Below are 16,035 nucleotides of genomic sequence, written 5' to 3'. Positions count from 1 at the left end.
AACAACTGAATAACACAGGAGCATTTTCTGTTGAACATGTCTAAGACACATTTTTCTATAGAATTTATTGTATGCTGATTATTTTTTCTTTTCACATTTCAGGTCATCAAGAAAATAACAATTTCTGTTCAGTTAACATTAATATTGGTCCAGGTGACTGTGAATGGTTTGTTGTTCCGGAAGGTTACTGGGGTGTTCTGAATGACTTCTGTGAAAAGTAGGTTTCCAAACTGAATTTTATTAAACATAATTATTTGAAAACAATTATTGTAAAGGGCAACTTACTAAGCTGGATATCCTAATGCATGTAAGCAGTTTTCACTTAGCATTCAGCAGAAAATTGATGTATAAAATGATTTGATTATAAACCTATTATTTTGTGTTATTGGGAGTATTTTAAGAAAGATACCTTAAAACCACTTCATGCAGTAGTGATAGTCTTGAATTTAATGGGTAGAAAGTTGAGTTGTTTACTGGGTTAATTAAGCAGTTGATGTATAATAAATACTTGTTTATGTGAAAAGAAACATTGTTCTTAGATAAATGGCTTTAGAAATGGAAGGAATTCTATAATTGAGCACCCTTAGAGGTTGTTAATAACTTAAAGTTGAATGTATTACTCTTAGCTGTATCATCATGACACAAATTCTTTTTAAAACTACATTGGCAACTTTTCTTATAAAGCAATTTTAGAAGATTTAAACAATAGCTTCGGATTTTGTCACCTAGATTTGAAAGAATTCACATAGTGAAAATGTTCCTTTCCTTTAGTTCCTAGAAACTCTTTGTTTAATTATCTTCTGTTAAAGGGTACTTGGAAATTGTTTTCATTAATTTAAATTTAATTATTTGTCTTATTTTGTTTAAAAAATTACTCCGTTACTTAAGATCCTGATTTTTTTTCCATTTGTAATAAAATTGGAAAATTACTATAGCTAAAAATATAAATTATACATATATTTGGTGTTATTTCCTCTCCAGCCCCGTAGGATAAAGAGAGGGAAAACCACCTAAAACATTTATATATGCAAGACTTTGAAAATTAATTATACACCTATTATACATACTGACTTACAGTTTGCAAATTTTGGGTTAAAAGATCCTTGCTGTAAATATCTTGATTTAGTATGAAATATAAATATAGTTTACATTTTTACTCTATATAATGTATATACATAAATATATATACTATATAAATATAGTTCCAAAAACAACCATAATACGACAGAATTTCTTTATATACAAGCAGAAGGTAATCACCTTTTATTTTCTTTACTATATAGGTTTCCTTTAATTGTAAGAAAGCTCAAGATGTGGAATTTTAAAGAGTCAAATGCTCTTATGAAATAACCTGATCCATTTTAATCTTTACTGGACCAGCAGTCTGGTGGTAGCAGAGAAAGAACTGTATCATACAGAAAATCCCTATGGTGCTTCAGAAATATTTATATTTCTTAAACTTTGAGATACTATTTAGTATATTGTTGTAGCTACAGTACAGTGATTCTTTTTCATTATTTCTGAGTAGGATTGACTATTTTTAGGATTTAGTGTTCTTTTCTATCTGAATGGAGAGGTAACCTGGGAATAGGTAATTGGAATAGGCAGATGATGTCTAAAAAGCTTGAACATGGGGATAATAAAAAAGTCTGAAGAGTTAGGTAAATTTAACTGTTTCAGAAATACCACTTGCTACCTCTGCATTTCAGTGTAATTTTGTTTCATACAAGGATTGTTACTTGTAATATTAACTGATTCGACCATATCTGTATAGTTTGTTTTATGACTTTATATTTGTCATGAAATAACAGTCACTTGACTATATGATAGAGAAGATACTTGACTTTTTGTCGTTGTTATTAGCTTGAGTTGTTTTTTTACCCTAGCTATTGATTATTAGATGGTGTTGATTGCTTGCTTGCTTTTGAATAGAAAGTTTTCTCCAGTTTTAAAACAACAACACATGGGATAAGTAGGACTAGGATTTGTTTATAACCGTATTCTGCTTTACAGACAAGTTTTTCTAAACTGTAGTTGTAAAAATATTTCATATCATGATGAAATAGAATTAAAAGCCAGATTTTAAAGGAAAAGCTTAGTAACGTGTTGTTTCTAAAGTATAGTGGTGGTGTTGGTGATTGTTATCAATATTTGTGCATGTGTATGAGTGTTCATTTTTTAACTGCATCATTTTAGTCAATCAGTCATCAAAACTGTACAGAGACTGATATGCTATCCTCCTTTCCTGCTTAGGATTCAAAACAGCAATAGAGAACATTTCTGCTTTCTTTTCTACTTTTCCTCCGAAAATGAATTTGTATGTGCCATAGAGTTCCTGTTTATGGATTTAAATAGCTTGATGCCAACCCCACCTTCCATTTGCCTTTTAGAGATTTCTAGGTGCACCAAGGAAAAGGGTTTAATCAAAATAGACTTTAGTGAAATGAAATTAAAGGTTAATGTATGTAAGTGTTACTTAAAATAGGTTTTGATTTCATTTGGATCTTTGAAAAATCAACTGAAGGTAGTAATACTGATATTTAGATAAGTAATCCACTACTTAACTGTAATTAATTTCACTCACTTTATATACTACAGTTTCTCATTGTATAAGCTGTACATTTCAGTGCAATGAATAACCGTATTTTTTAAAACTTCTGACATTGTCTTTCAGTCATGTAAGGAGCTTATTAAAGTACTTGATCCATTTGTAATATTTTTTCTTATTTCAGAAATAATTTGAATTTCCTAATGGGTTCTTGGTGGCCCAACCTTGAAGATCTTTATGAAGCAAATGTTCCGGTATATAGGTTTATTCAGCGACCTGGAGATTTGGTCTGGATAAATGCAGGCACTGTGCATTGGGTTCAGGCTATTGGCTGGTGCAACAACATTGCTTGGAATGTTGGTCCACTTACAGGTATTTTAGACTATGACTTTAAGAAAAACACTTTAGTTCATAAAAGATTGTATCTGATGAGTTTATTCTTTTTTTCTTGAAATGTAGCTCACTAGAAATCAGATGAAGAATGTCTCCTTGAGTAAAAATTTAACTTGTAGTACAAGATAGTAAGTTAACAAATAGAAATCCAAGATTGTAGATCTCACCAAATGATAAATTTGTGTTTTATGTACAAGAAAGAGATAATTTCAGTAATTTTTTAGAGTGTCTGATTTTGTTTTATAAAGGAAACCCTTTATGGGAGAAAGCAAAGTACAGTGGTTATGCAGTCTTTGAAATCTTTCATTATCTGATATGTCATGTATATTTAGCCCTATTATGTTATGAATTGAATTATGCCTGCCTTTAGGCAGTATTAAGATTATGGCCTACCAAGCCAGAAAACCTGGATTAGGACCAGAACCTGGCTTTTGCAACTTTGGGCAAGTTACAGAACCTCTCTGGGCCTCAATTTCTTCATCTGTATAATGGAAATGATAAAATTAATAAGATAACAGCAAAGATTAAATGGTATAATATCGTGAAATACTTCAGCACAGTGTGTGGCACAAAGTTATAGTAAGCACTCTTTACATGATCACTACTATTATCACAATTATTTTTTTTTAACCTTAAAAATATTTTTGTAATATTGTACAATTTTTAGAATTGGTGTTGATGGTATCACCTAAGAAAGTGATAGTGGTTATCTTCATATCTTTGGTACTTTGAGTTGCTTTATAACTGTTTTTTTTTTCCTAGCCTGCCAATATAAATTGGCAGTGGAACGGTACGAATGGAACAAATTGCAAAGTGTGAAGTCAATAGTACCCATGGTTCATCTTTCCTGGAATATGGCACGAAATATCAAGGTCTCAGATCCAAAGCTTTTTGAAATGATTAAGTAAGTGCTTTCTAAAACTGCTGTAGTCCCTCTCTTTTTGGGGAGTGTTAACTATTCAGTACTTTGTCCCGCCCCATAGAATTATGTTGACATCAAAACAAAATGGTCCAGATGTTTAACAAAACATAATATAAGAGAATCCACATGTTAAAAGTATTTTTCCCTTCAAAATAGTACACTGTGGTACAAAGAGGAACAAAGGCACAAATAATTCTAAACCAGTAGATTCACAAACCTGTGCTGAAACCACTCAATACCTAGGAGAAATTTAGTTTTAATAGTGAAAGATTACACTTAGTATCAGAGGGAGGGAATGGCATCAGAATATTTTCTGGTACAGAAAATTAGCATTTAATATAGGCATTTGGCTTAAATTTTAATTTTTTAAAAAAATTTTAATTAAATCATCCATCTTATAATTGTCCCTTTTCTTATCTGCTTTAAACACTTAATACAAGTTACATGAATACATATATCCCAGTAAGCGTCTCATTTATTATCATAGTTTCTATCCTAGCTACCTTATAAATTTTTTTAGGAGTAATATTTTCAAACAGTGCTATATAGCAGTGTTTCCCCAGAGTATTTTCTACCACTACTACTCCTAACCCCAAAAGGTGGGGAACTCTGGTTAAAGAAATATGGGAATAATGGATTATATATTCAATGGGCTTCCCTTGAGGCTCAGCTGGTAAAGTATCTGCCTGCAATGTAGGAGACCTGGGTTCGTTTGATTTTTGGGTTGGAAAGATCCCCTGGAGAAGGGAAAGGCTACCCACTCCAGTATTCTGGCTAGAGAATTCCATGGGTCCGTGGGGTCGCAAAGAGTCGGACATGGCTGAGATGCTTTCACATCACATAAAGTTCAACAGGCCCTTTATTTTTTTAATTTTTGGTAAAATGTTTTAGAGACTGTAAGGGTTGGTATAATTTTTGAGTGGGGGAAAAGGATTATAATGTATTGTATTTCCCAAACGTATTTGTTTGACCAGTATCTTTAAAGAATTGATCTCAAAAACTCGTTTTGAAATACACCGCTTTATACTCACTAATAAAATTAGTTTGTCTTCATCTTTGTTAAAATAGTACTTACCTTAAAGTATTTCTCCTACAGCTGTATTAATTTGGCCAGCATGTGTTGTTTTCAAAATATTGTCTTTTGAAAACAACCCTAGCTTCTTAAAGTGATTTCAAACCCAAATCTAAAATATTATTCAAACAAAAATTGTGTAGCTGTGTATTATTTTATTCCTTTATCATTTACACTAGTTTATCTAGTCCTAGACAGAAGTGATAGGGGGAGACAAAAGGTAACAAAAAACAAGTCATAGCAAGTAATGTACAAATCCTTTAAAATGCTGGATCTTAGGTACCATACTCTATAAATGTGATTGATAGTGGGATTATCCTATTATGTCTCAGATTGGTCTTTTTTGCTGAAGAGTAAGTTTGAAGTTAGTTTCTGGAGAAAAAATTATGTAAAGTCACCCAAGATAATAGTAAGTTGAAAATGGGCATAAACTAGAGGCTAACTCAGATCAACTAAAGGTAAAAGGATGGTACAGTATGGAAACCATTTATATGTAACAGCTCTAAAGACTGGAAGTGACTCATTATATTTTGGGTTCAGTTCAGTTCAGTCGCTCAGTCGTGTCCAACTCTTTGTGACTCCATGCACTGCAGTACGCCAGGCGTCCCTGTTCATCACCAATTCCCGGAGTTTACCCAAACTCATGTCCATTGAGTCAGTGATGCCATGCAACCATCTCATCCTCTGTTGTCCCCTTCTCCTCCCGCCTTCCATCTTTCCCAGCATCAGGGTCTCTTCAAATGAGTCAGTTCTTTGTAGTCCAACTCTCATATCCATACATGACTCCTGGAAAAACCATAGCTTAGACTAGACGGACCTTTGTTGGCAAAGTAATGTCTCTGCTTTTTAATATGCTGTCTGTGTTGCTCATAGCTTTCCTTCTGAGGAGTAAGCGTCTTTTAATTTCATTGCTGCAGTCACCATCTGAGTGATTTTAGAGCCCCCAAAAATAGTCAGCCACTGTTTCCACTGTTTCCCCATCTACTTGCCATGGAGAGATGGGACCAGATGCCATGATCTTAGTTTTCTGAATGTTGACTTAAGCCAACTTTTTCACTCTTCTCTTTTGCTTTCATCAGGGGACTCTTTAGTTCTTCACTTTCTGCCAAAAGGGTGGTGTCATCTGCATATCTGAGGTTATTGATATTTCTCCTGGCAATCTTGATTCCAGCTTGTGCTTCATCCAGTCCATCATTTTGCATGATGTACTCTGCATATAAGTTAAATAAGCAGGGTAACAATATACAGTTTTGACGTACTCCTTTCCCCATGTGGAACCAATCTGTTGTTTTGTGTCCGGTTCAAACCATTGGTTCTTGACTTGCATATAGATTTCTCACAAGGCAGGTAAGGTGATCTGGTATTCCCATCTCTTTAAGAATTTTCCAGTTTGTTGTGATCCACACAGTCAAAGGCTTTAGCGTAGTCAGTGAAGCAGAAGTTGATGTTTTTCTGAAATTCTCGCTTTTTCTATGATTCAAAGGATGTTGGCAGTTTGATCTCTGACTCCTCTGCCTTTTGGTCTAATCTACCTACCATTTGATCCCAGTTCCCTACATTTGGGATTTTGCTAGCCAACACTGCTTCTTTCATTTGTACTTTCTTTTTATTTAATGAGTATTTGCTGACTATATGTAAGGTTCTGGGTTAGGCACTGAGAGTGTTTATATATATATATATATACACACACACACACACACACACACACACACACACACATACATATATATTTATACACGTACACACACACACGGCATAGTTCCTGTCTTGAAGTAAAAGATAATGTGTAAAATAAACAGATTGAAAGAAACACAACAGATCCACTCAGTACTTTCCAGCCCCACGGAGTCAGCGCAATCTATGTATTCTGGGAGGCAGATATTTTGTGTGAAGGGTGAAGATGTGGATGCAGGGAGAAGATAGAAGTATAGCATCTAAAGCCAATTTAAGACCAAACTCTTGGACCATTAGAAAGGTTCTTCACTTCATCCATTAAATAGTACCATGTCTCCTTTGGTCCAACACAGTCATGTTTTCCTCAAACGAGGGAATAAATCTCTTTTCCTCAGTAGAGCACCAGGCAAAATATTTAACTTTCGTGGAGAGGCCCTGTTACACTAACTCTGAAATCTTACTCAGCATGATAAGCTGCTTACATTGTGAGAAGCTTAGAGGAAATCCAACTGTCTAGAGGTGGTAAATTCATACTCACTTTAGACATCTTCACCTCCTCCTGCTCTCATTTTCTCCCTAACACCTACCTCCTTTGCCCTCCCTCCTGACTTCCCTACTGTGTATTTGCACAAGTTGAAATATGTACATTGTAGTGAGAGCTTGGAGTCCTAACCACTGGACCACCAAGGAATTCTCTGAAATGTATGTATTGTATGATACAACTCTACTGTGTGTGTGTTTGTGTGTATGTGCTGAAACAGTTGATGGTACATTCTGGCTTGAGCACAATGTGTGTGATGAGTAGTAGAAAGTTCTTAGTGGCAAATCACGTATTGTGTGCCAGACTTAAGTTTTTTCTGTTGGAGAGCTTTGAGTAAGTTTTTACCTAATAAGATCTAGTTTGAGTTTCATAAAGATGTTTCTGGTAGTTAAATGGAATTAGCTTCTGGCTGATAATATACAATTCTGGGTTCTAAATGGTTTAGTAATAATGTTAGTTAGTAAACTGAGCTTGATCCTTAGCCAGGCACTGAGCAAAATGGTTCCCAGTCTGTATTTCAGCTGTGCCTCTCTGCATCCCATGGTCATGGTTAGAGCCAAGATTTAAGCCCATATCTGTCTTACATAAAAACTACTTGCATGTATCTGTGACATGGAGCTTCATTTTGAGACAGTAACAGGTTTGAAGAACCAGTGAAATAGTTGTATAGAAGCTGGTTTATCAGAAGCCGTAGGAAATGCAGGATTCCAGAGAGCCAAGTCAGGACTGACTAGGAGGTCTTCTAGCTAGTGGTTTGAAATGGTCTTGAGAGGAAGGGGAGGGGTGGAGTTGGGGACAGAACTTGGGGAAATACTTCTATTTAAGAAAAGCAAATAGGAGAACTAGGTAAAGGTTGGAAGAGAACACAGAGAATGTATTGTTACAGAAATAGAGAGGGAGTCTTTTCCCACAAGCTCAGTTTCACGGTAAAACTGTATCCACATCATTGCTTTGCTCTTCAAATCTAGTATTCTGCCAGCAAACAAAGTAGTACTTGCACTGGCTTGTGAGCTATACCAATTTTTAAGAAATGCTTCTCCCTTATAATTCCTTCCCTCTATTTTGAGTCATTTTCTTCATCTCTTTCCTGTTCACTCCACCGTCCACAGTATTTTGCCTTTCTACCTCAATATGCTCCTGTCACTTCTCTTGCTGAGTCCACCAGCAACAACAAACTATTCTACACATACAAAGGTGCAGACACAAACTTTCTTTCAAATCCCCATTTGTACCTTGTATCTGACCCACACTTCCCTTGTCAGCCATTTCTCCATTTTATTTAGATGTGTGCTTGAATTTTCTACTTATTTTTACCACTAGGTATCTTAAGCCATCTTTACTGTGAACTGCAATTTTTATACCCACCTTTCTCCTCCTCTGAATTATCTTTCAGTAAAGTATTGATTCATTGTACATTTGATGATATGAATTGTAGGCTGTTTTCAAAGAAAAAATATCTGCTAGATGTAAGAAGTGAATGGAAAAGATTTGCAAAGATGTTCTTTCTTAACTTTCTCCTTGTGTTACTGCTTTTAATTCTTAAATAGTGTGAACTTACAATGTGTGATTTTTAGGTTTTCATGGTTAAATAGTAAGTCTGCCCAACCATAAAGAATCTAAGCAAAATTTACCTGTGCCTTCGTATACACTCACTCACTCAGCTCTACCCAGTTCTTTTCATCTTTTATTTATTTAATCTATAAACTGAGTTGGAACTCAGGTATCATGCTAGGTGACAGAAGGATCTGATCACTTCTCAGACTGCTTAAAATAATGGGAATAGTCAAAATGTTAAAAATACATGATCTTTGGTTTAATGATGGAGATACTGTTCTAAAATAAAAACCATAGGAGAGCACAGAGGAAGGCACTTCTTAGAGAGGGGAACATTTTAGAAAAGGCTTCATGAAAGTAGTACTACAGCTCCATAGTCCTTTATCCCAAACCCCTTAGACCAAATACGTTTTGATATTCTGAATTCTTTGGATTTAGAAAGATAATACAGTGTGTTTATTTTACCCTTCCACCAGTTTATGGCAGTATGCTGGAATCAAATACATTAATATTTCTACAGTAAAACAAATAGTCACTCTGATGAGCTAAGTAAAAACTCTAAAAAGCCCCAGGTCAAGTTTCAACGCCAGTGAGTTTATGAAAAATTTATGAAAAAATTGTGGGATTATAAAAAATTATGAACTGTATTTGCACCAAGTGATTAATAATGGGACGTGATGTTCTCTTCTGTTGTCACCTGCTAATCCTTTGTTATCATTTTGAACATGAATTACCTGTAGTTATTTTTTAAAGTCAGTACCATTCTTCTTTTTTCTTTATACTTTTAAATTCAAGTTGAGTCTTTTGGAGCCTTGCAATTTCATAAAGTCATTCATCTGAGTAAGTCATTTAGTAAATCTCAAAATTTCTACATCCTAGCTGTGTTTCTAAAATACAGTCATCTTCATACTCTCCTTCACATTCTTCCAGATGTCTCCTACATTGGCATGAGTCAGAGGAATACTCATTATCTTGATTACTTCTTTCATTTTATACTGCATTGAACTTGACTTGAAAAGTTCATAGCCTAACTCCTTAGGAACATTTCAGTGGAAGCTTAGTGCATTAACATCTCTCTTGGTTTCCTTCCACTGTTTTAATGAACATAAACTTTTTTCCACATACCCCATATACTGCAAGCAAGCTTAGTTTCTCCTTCTTTAGACTAAACTTTGAAATGTCTCTCAGGATTAAGCCCTACTGGATCATTTATATCAGCTAAAGAGTATAGATTTAAAATTCTGTTGCTAAACATGTCAAGTAGACTTAACATTGACAACAGCTGCTAATGAGAAGCCTTTAGAATTTTTAATCTTTTTAATAATCAAATTTGCATGTTAGATTACTTGCCAGCAAGATAAGTACTCAGTGGAGGGCAGAAGATTTAGAGGCATATTAGAAGGTATTTGTTATATTTCATATAAGATGGAAGACAAAGTATAGAAGGTAAAATAGATGTGTTGATTAATTGAGTGGTGGAGGTGAGACGGGAATCAGGATTTCTGGGGTTTTGGCTTGGGCCATGCAGTGAGATATTTATTCTTGTTGATGAAACTGGGAGTAAGGGAAGAAAAGAATAAATGGGTTAGATGTGGGAAGTGATGATTACCAGCTTGGCTGGCTCTAGGCAGGTAGAACTCTAATTCCTTTTACGATGTTTGAGTGGAAATCTTTTTAATGTAACCACCAGATGGATATATGGTTCTGTTATTTAGAAAAGGAGTCTGAGATACACATTTGAATCTCTTAGCTGGCTGTGTATCTTCTTAGCTGGCTGATAGGTAATCCCTGCTAAGGTGTTAGCTGTTGAGTTTTCTGAACCATTAGCTATCCTTAAAGTAGACCAGTGCCCACACAAAGAAGTCCATTAAGAAAGACAATAAAAGCAAAGCTACTGAACTCTTCCTTCAGTTCACTGAATTATGACTGTCTTTCCATGTTAATATATCTTATTATCCTCTAAAATATATTAGGGACATATATATTATATATAGGATATATATATATAGGATATATAAAATATATCTAGACAAACACCTTTTAAATGATCTGTTTTATGTTCTTTAAGGTATAACTATTATACTTTCAGTTGGCATTCATTGCACAATTTTTTCAAATTAAAAAAATAGACTTTAAATAATTATTTTAGCACAACTGAAAATTTTCACTTAAGTTCAAATATTGATCACTAACTTCTAGGCACTAATCTAAGCATGTATATAACATATGTACTCATAATAGTACATGGTTAGATGTGCCCTTTTTACATTTGAGGAGACTGAGACTTTATGTGTAGAGCTGGGGTATGAACCCAGGCAGTCTAGCTCCAGAATCTATGCTCTTTCTGTGGCTTTTTCTCTGTGATCTTTTATGGCTCTGATTATAAAAACATGGTGATTTGCTGAAAAATATTGTTAACAGATTTTAGACATTGTTTCTAATGAAGTAAGAGGTTCAATTGGTTCTTACTTGCCTAATCATAAGAATCACTTGAGACCCTTATTAAAATTCATTTCTAGACTCTGTTCCTAATAAGTAAATTCAAAGCTCTGTGAAGAACCCTGGGAATCTCTTTCACAGTGATCTAGATGAATTCTATGATCCAGACAAGTTAGGGACACCCTAGTCTAGATTTGATCTCTTTTAGAACTAATAATATTTTTGTTTCCCCTTTTTTTCCCACACATATTATAGATTATTATCCTATCTACCCTGTTATCTATATAATATATACTTTATCACTAGCACTGAGTTTTTGAGTATAAATTAAAGCAAACTGTTATCTTTTTCCTTTGATTCCCATGTTTCAGTGAATATATGAGGTGTTCTACATTTCTACAGTCATAGCTTATTGGCCTAATAACTGAGTAAGTGGTATCGCCACATAGCATAGATTCTAGTGCTGTTGTCCTTGGGTTATATTTAACCATACAGTGTTTTGTGATAACATTGAGCAAACAAAATCTAAAAAATCCAAAAGCTCTCCATTCTCATGGTTAACACATACTTGCTTTCATGCTTGTTTTTTCTGAGATTTTAAAATTCTTAAGATATTCATTTCTTCATTGACTGAGACCTTGATTTTCAGCCATGTGGTTGGTTTAAATGAAACTGTTAGATGATTTCCTGACATTTAGATACTCACTGCTGTCTAGGTGATTCTAACCTCTGAAGTGACACGTGGCAAGTTTTGAGGGCTTACCTTTTGGCTCACTTTGCCTACATGGCTCTTTCAGTAAGACAGATTGGGCAAGGCAAGGTACTTCTTGGTATACTTTTAAAAGTTATATATCATCTACTTCTTAGTGGCAGAGATTGTTACCATAAAGACTTTAGAAGTGCCATACCAAGTTAAACCATGCTGCTTCTTTCTCCACACCAATATTTGAAAACGTACTTTGAAAACCTTAGATTACCCCCAAAATGTCAGAGTAATCCCAGTGTTTTCTTAACTTTAACATAATCTAATACCACTCTGGCTTCACTCCTTTATTCTCCTAGTCCAGAAACCTCATCCCAAGATTAAAGTCATAAGAACCGTTGTTTCGTCCCTAAATAATCCCCACACTACCTTTGCTCATGGAATTCCTTTTGCCTGGAAGGTGCCTTCCTCCCACTTCTCCTTCCTGTCTCATCTAAATTGGCAACTTGTTGTTTTTTTTAAATTGGCAACTTCTTTATGAAAACTTTTGAGAGTTCTACCTCCCTCTCCTTTTAGCATCCATGACATACTAAGTCTGTCTGTCTTTTGCCTAATGTATTGATTTATGAATATACTGTGTATAATCATTTGTCCTCATTGTCTTCAGTTTTATTGTAATATTTCAAGTATATTTTCATTTCTATCGCCTACAGCAAGCCATTTTCTAAAATTCCATCCCACTTTAGGTTTCATTTTTGCCCAATGGGTTTTTGGTTGGATTATGTTCTTCTCTATAACCTCAAATACATCCAGCCCTCAGTCAGCCTCTTGTGATTTTCTTCCAAGCCAAACCTGCCTTTAATAGCCCCTGCTTTTTGTGTAATCTTTTATTCAAACAACTAAAAACATTAGTCCTAAAACCGGATTGATCCTGACTGATCTTGCAAAGTCAAAGGGAAGTTTGATTCCCAACTTCTCTAGCTCCTGAAATGCTAAAATTTCTGACCCCATCCCTAAAATGCATTTGAAACAGCATCTTTTATCTTCTTTAACTTTTTGCTAGTGACTTATTATTTTGCTTTTTGACAGATTGAATTTTTTTATTGAAATATAGTTGATTTGCAGTGTTGTGTTAATTTCTGCCATATAGCAAAGTGGTTTAGTTATATATATGTAGTTAGCCATACCTTTCAGCATGTGAGATCTTAGTTCCCCAACCTGGGATCAGACCCGCGCCTCCTGCATTGGAAGCATGGAGTCTTAACCACTGAACCTCCAGGGAAGTTCCAGTTACACACATATATACTTTCTTTCTTGCAGTCTTTTTCCATTATGATTTATCTCAAGATATTGAATAGAGTTAACGGTGCTATACGTAGGACCTCATCATTTATCCATTCTATATGTAATAGTTTACATCTGCTAACTCCAAAATCCCAGTCCATCCCTTCCCAATTCCCCTCCCCCTCCCCCTTTAGCAGTCACAAATCTGTTCACCATGTCTGAATCTGTTTCATAGATAGGTTCAACAAATTGAATTCTTAATTGCTATGCAATAAACTTATAATTCCATAAAACTAAAATGAGGAAACTGCAACCCTGATTTTATTTGACTTTTACTTTTTAGCTCCTCAATACACTCAAACATTGTCTTCATATAAAATCAGTCTGGGATTATTCAAAGCAGAACAGATTACTGTTAAGTCAAATTTTGACTGTTATATGTGTATCTTTCCTAGGATCTTTTCCTTAAATCTCTTTATTTTCTATTTATTTTCCCCTGCCCTTCAGTTAAATCAGATTCCTTCTTGAGGACCTGCTCTTTGCTGTGGACTCCAGAAGAGCCTCTGTCTCCCTCAATTCTTCTATTCCAACCACTACCTTTTGAAAATGGGAAGGAACAAAAAATTTTACTGTTCAGTAAAAAACATAAGGGCAAAGGGGAAACCGCAATTTGGTTATTCATTGTCAAATCAGATTAATAGATCTGTTGGTTTTCTTAGATTCCTGTATCTCACAAAATAAAAATTCTGGAGCTGTGATTTCAGAAGCAAAATACTGTTGGCATAGGACTTATTCTTAGCAGCCTTAGCTCTAACCCTTTATTACTTGCAGAAGAGTCATATATTACCTTTTTTTCTAAATGAAACTATTATAAATTATTAACTGCATAAATTATAAACTTCAATCTACCTGCCAAAGTAGTAGCATTGGAACCAAAAGTTCATTTGCTGAGTAAAGAGTGGAGTAAGTCTCCACAAAACCGAGGCTCTGTATTTGTGGAGGGAGAACTGTGCTGATTGAGAACCTCATCTTCAAAAGAGAAGGGTGGGGGCGTGGGTAAGAAGATGTGAAAGGAGACCAGAAAGACAATAATACAGTGTAAGATAGTGAGGGGAAACTTGAGACTTTTTGCTTTTACAAACCCCTAGCACAATAGGGCTTCCCAGGTGGCTCAATGATAAAGAATCCACCCATCAAAGGCAGGAGACACAAGTTTGATCCCTGGGTCCTAAAGATCCCCTGGAGAAGGAAATAGCAACCCACTATTCTTGCCTGGGAAATCCCATGGACAGAGGAGCCTGGCGAGCTACAGTCTTAGGGTCTCAAAGAGTCAGACATAACTGAGCAACTAAACAACAACAGTCCAACTACTTAAAAATAGCTTTATAGTATCAGCTTCTCAAGGTCCTAGTGCCCTAGTTTCCTTATTTGTAGAGTGGAGATAATAGTGCCTCCTGCACCAGCCTTAAATGGTATAATCTTAAATGGTATAATATGTGCCAAGTATCTAATATCATGCTCCCTGTCTGGTTCTTATTTTTAATTACTTATTCATTTTTATTGTATTATTTTTGTTTATTTTCCCATTTGGGAGCCTAGTGGAGTCTATAATATAATCTCCAAAGGTATCTGCCAAGTTGTGGGCGTTGTTTTCCTGTGAAAAAGACCTTATTGTGAAGCCCTGCTTTAAAAACTTATTGTTAGATCAGTGTCTTCAGAGATGAAGTGTATGGGACACAGGGAGGGAAAAACGGAGGAGCAGGTACTGTTTAAGAACTAGCAGCAAAGCCTGAGTTTATATGCCCTCTGTTTTTGCCATGTTATAAATTTTTACTTGCTTCTCTCCTAGCATAGCTACACACACATACACACACACACGCACACACAACCCTTAGCTTTGACTTGCAACCGTAGTCTTAAAGCATTATTTTGTTTATAAATAAGTTAAACACCCAAGAATTGCAATTCAAAATGCTATAATTTATCATACTTTAAATATTAGTGGTTCCATAGTCATATATTTATTGAGCATCTACTACATGTTTGGCACTGTCCTAAGCACTGAGTAGACTATGCATAAAACAGATAAGACCTTTACTTTCAAACAGCATTCAGTTGCTAAACCCATTTCCTTTTCTGTAGGGTGTTTTCATTGTCTCCAAATTTTAGAGCTTAAAAAGTGCCATACAGATCATCTAGTCTAACTTCTCTATTCAAATGAAGAACATGAGCCTCTAAGATCCACAGGAGAGTAAGAGAACTTAGCAAACAACTCCAAGTAATGATAGCAAACTATAGGAAAATCAAAAATTGTGAGAATTTACTGTATCGTTAGCATGAGTTTAGAAAACGTGTAAATTATAAGGAAAGTTCAGTTGTGTTAATATGAATGAAAGACTTCACGGTATTCAAGGCAAAATCAGGGAATTTAGTGTCTTCTTCAACACTACAGTGAAACCATTTTTGTATTGTGTGGTGACTATTATCCATAAATACTTTTTTGCTTATATATCAAAAGTTTCAGAAGCAACCATATTAGTGATGCTGTTTATAAGTGTCTAGGTAGTGTTGATAGAAATAATGTGCTTTCCTACTTTACTTAAAATCACAGAATTCACATCTGGGATTCAGACCCCTATTTCAAGGATGAGACATTGACTCCCAAAGAGGTTAATTGACTTGCCCAAATAAGAGCCCAAATTAGCAAGTTATATTTAAACAAGGGGTCAGGTTATTATTATATTTTTATATTCAGATGCCAATTATTCTCAACTGTAAATGATCTAATAATTGTCATTATCAGACCTGCTAAGCATTAGTCTTATTTTTTAAATTGGAGAATATCTGAAAAATTGATGAAATAAAAATGAAGTTACAGATATTAGAACAGAATCTCTTGGCATTA

The 16,035-nt window shown here is 34.9% G+C and overlaps 1 protein-coding gene across 8 annotated transcripts in view; it reads left to right on the top strand.

Moving 5' to 3' along the window:
- Positions 1-16,035, top strand: part of KDM6A (lysine demethylase 6A) — a 180,346-nt gene that overhangs the window by 159,184 nt on the left and 5,127 nt on the right. For 7 of the 8 annotated variants that reach the window (XM_061410366.1, XM_061410365.1, XM_061410368.1 and 4 more), the window contains 3 exons: positions 103-217; positions 2,733-2,920; positions 3,704-3,845. In XM_061410366.1, coding sequence (XP_061266350.1) covers positions 103-217; positions 2,733-2,920; positions 3,704-3,845 — 445 coding nt within the window. The remainder of the gene's footprint in view (positions 1-102; positions 218-2,732; positions 2,921-3,703; positions 3,846-16,035) is intronic. The other variant, XM_061410371.1, reaches the window with a different exon arrangement.

Source organism: Bos javanicus, chromosome X (genome assembly GCF_032452875.1).
Source record: "Bos javanicus breed banteng chromosome X, ARS-OSU_banteng_1.0, whole genome shotgun sequence".
Classification (NCBI taxonomy): domain Eukaryota; kingdom Metazoa; phylum Chordata; class Mammalia; order Artiodactyla; family Bovidae; genus Bos; species Bos javanicus.
Note: the sequence above shows the minus strand (reverse complement) of the source record. Positions and strands in the feature narration are given on the sequence as shown.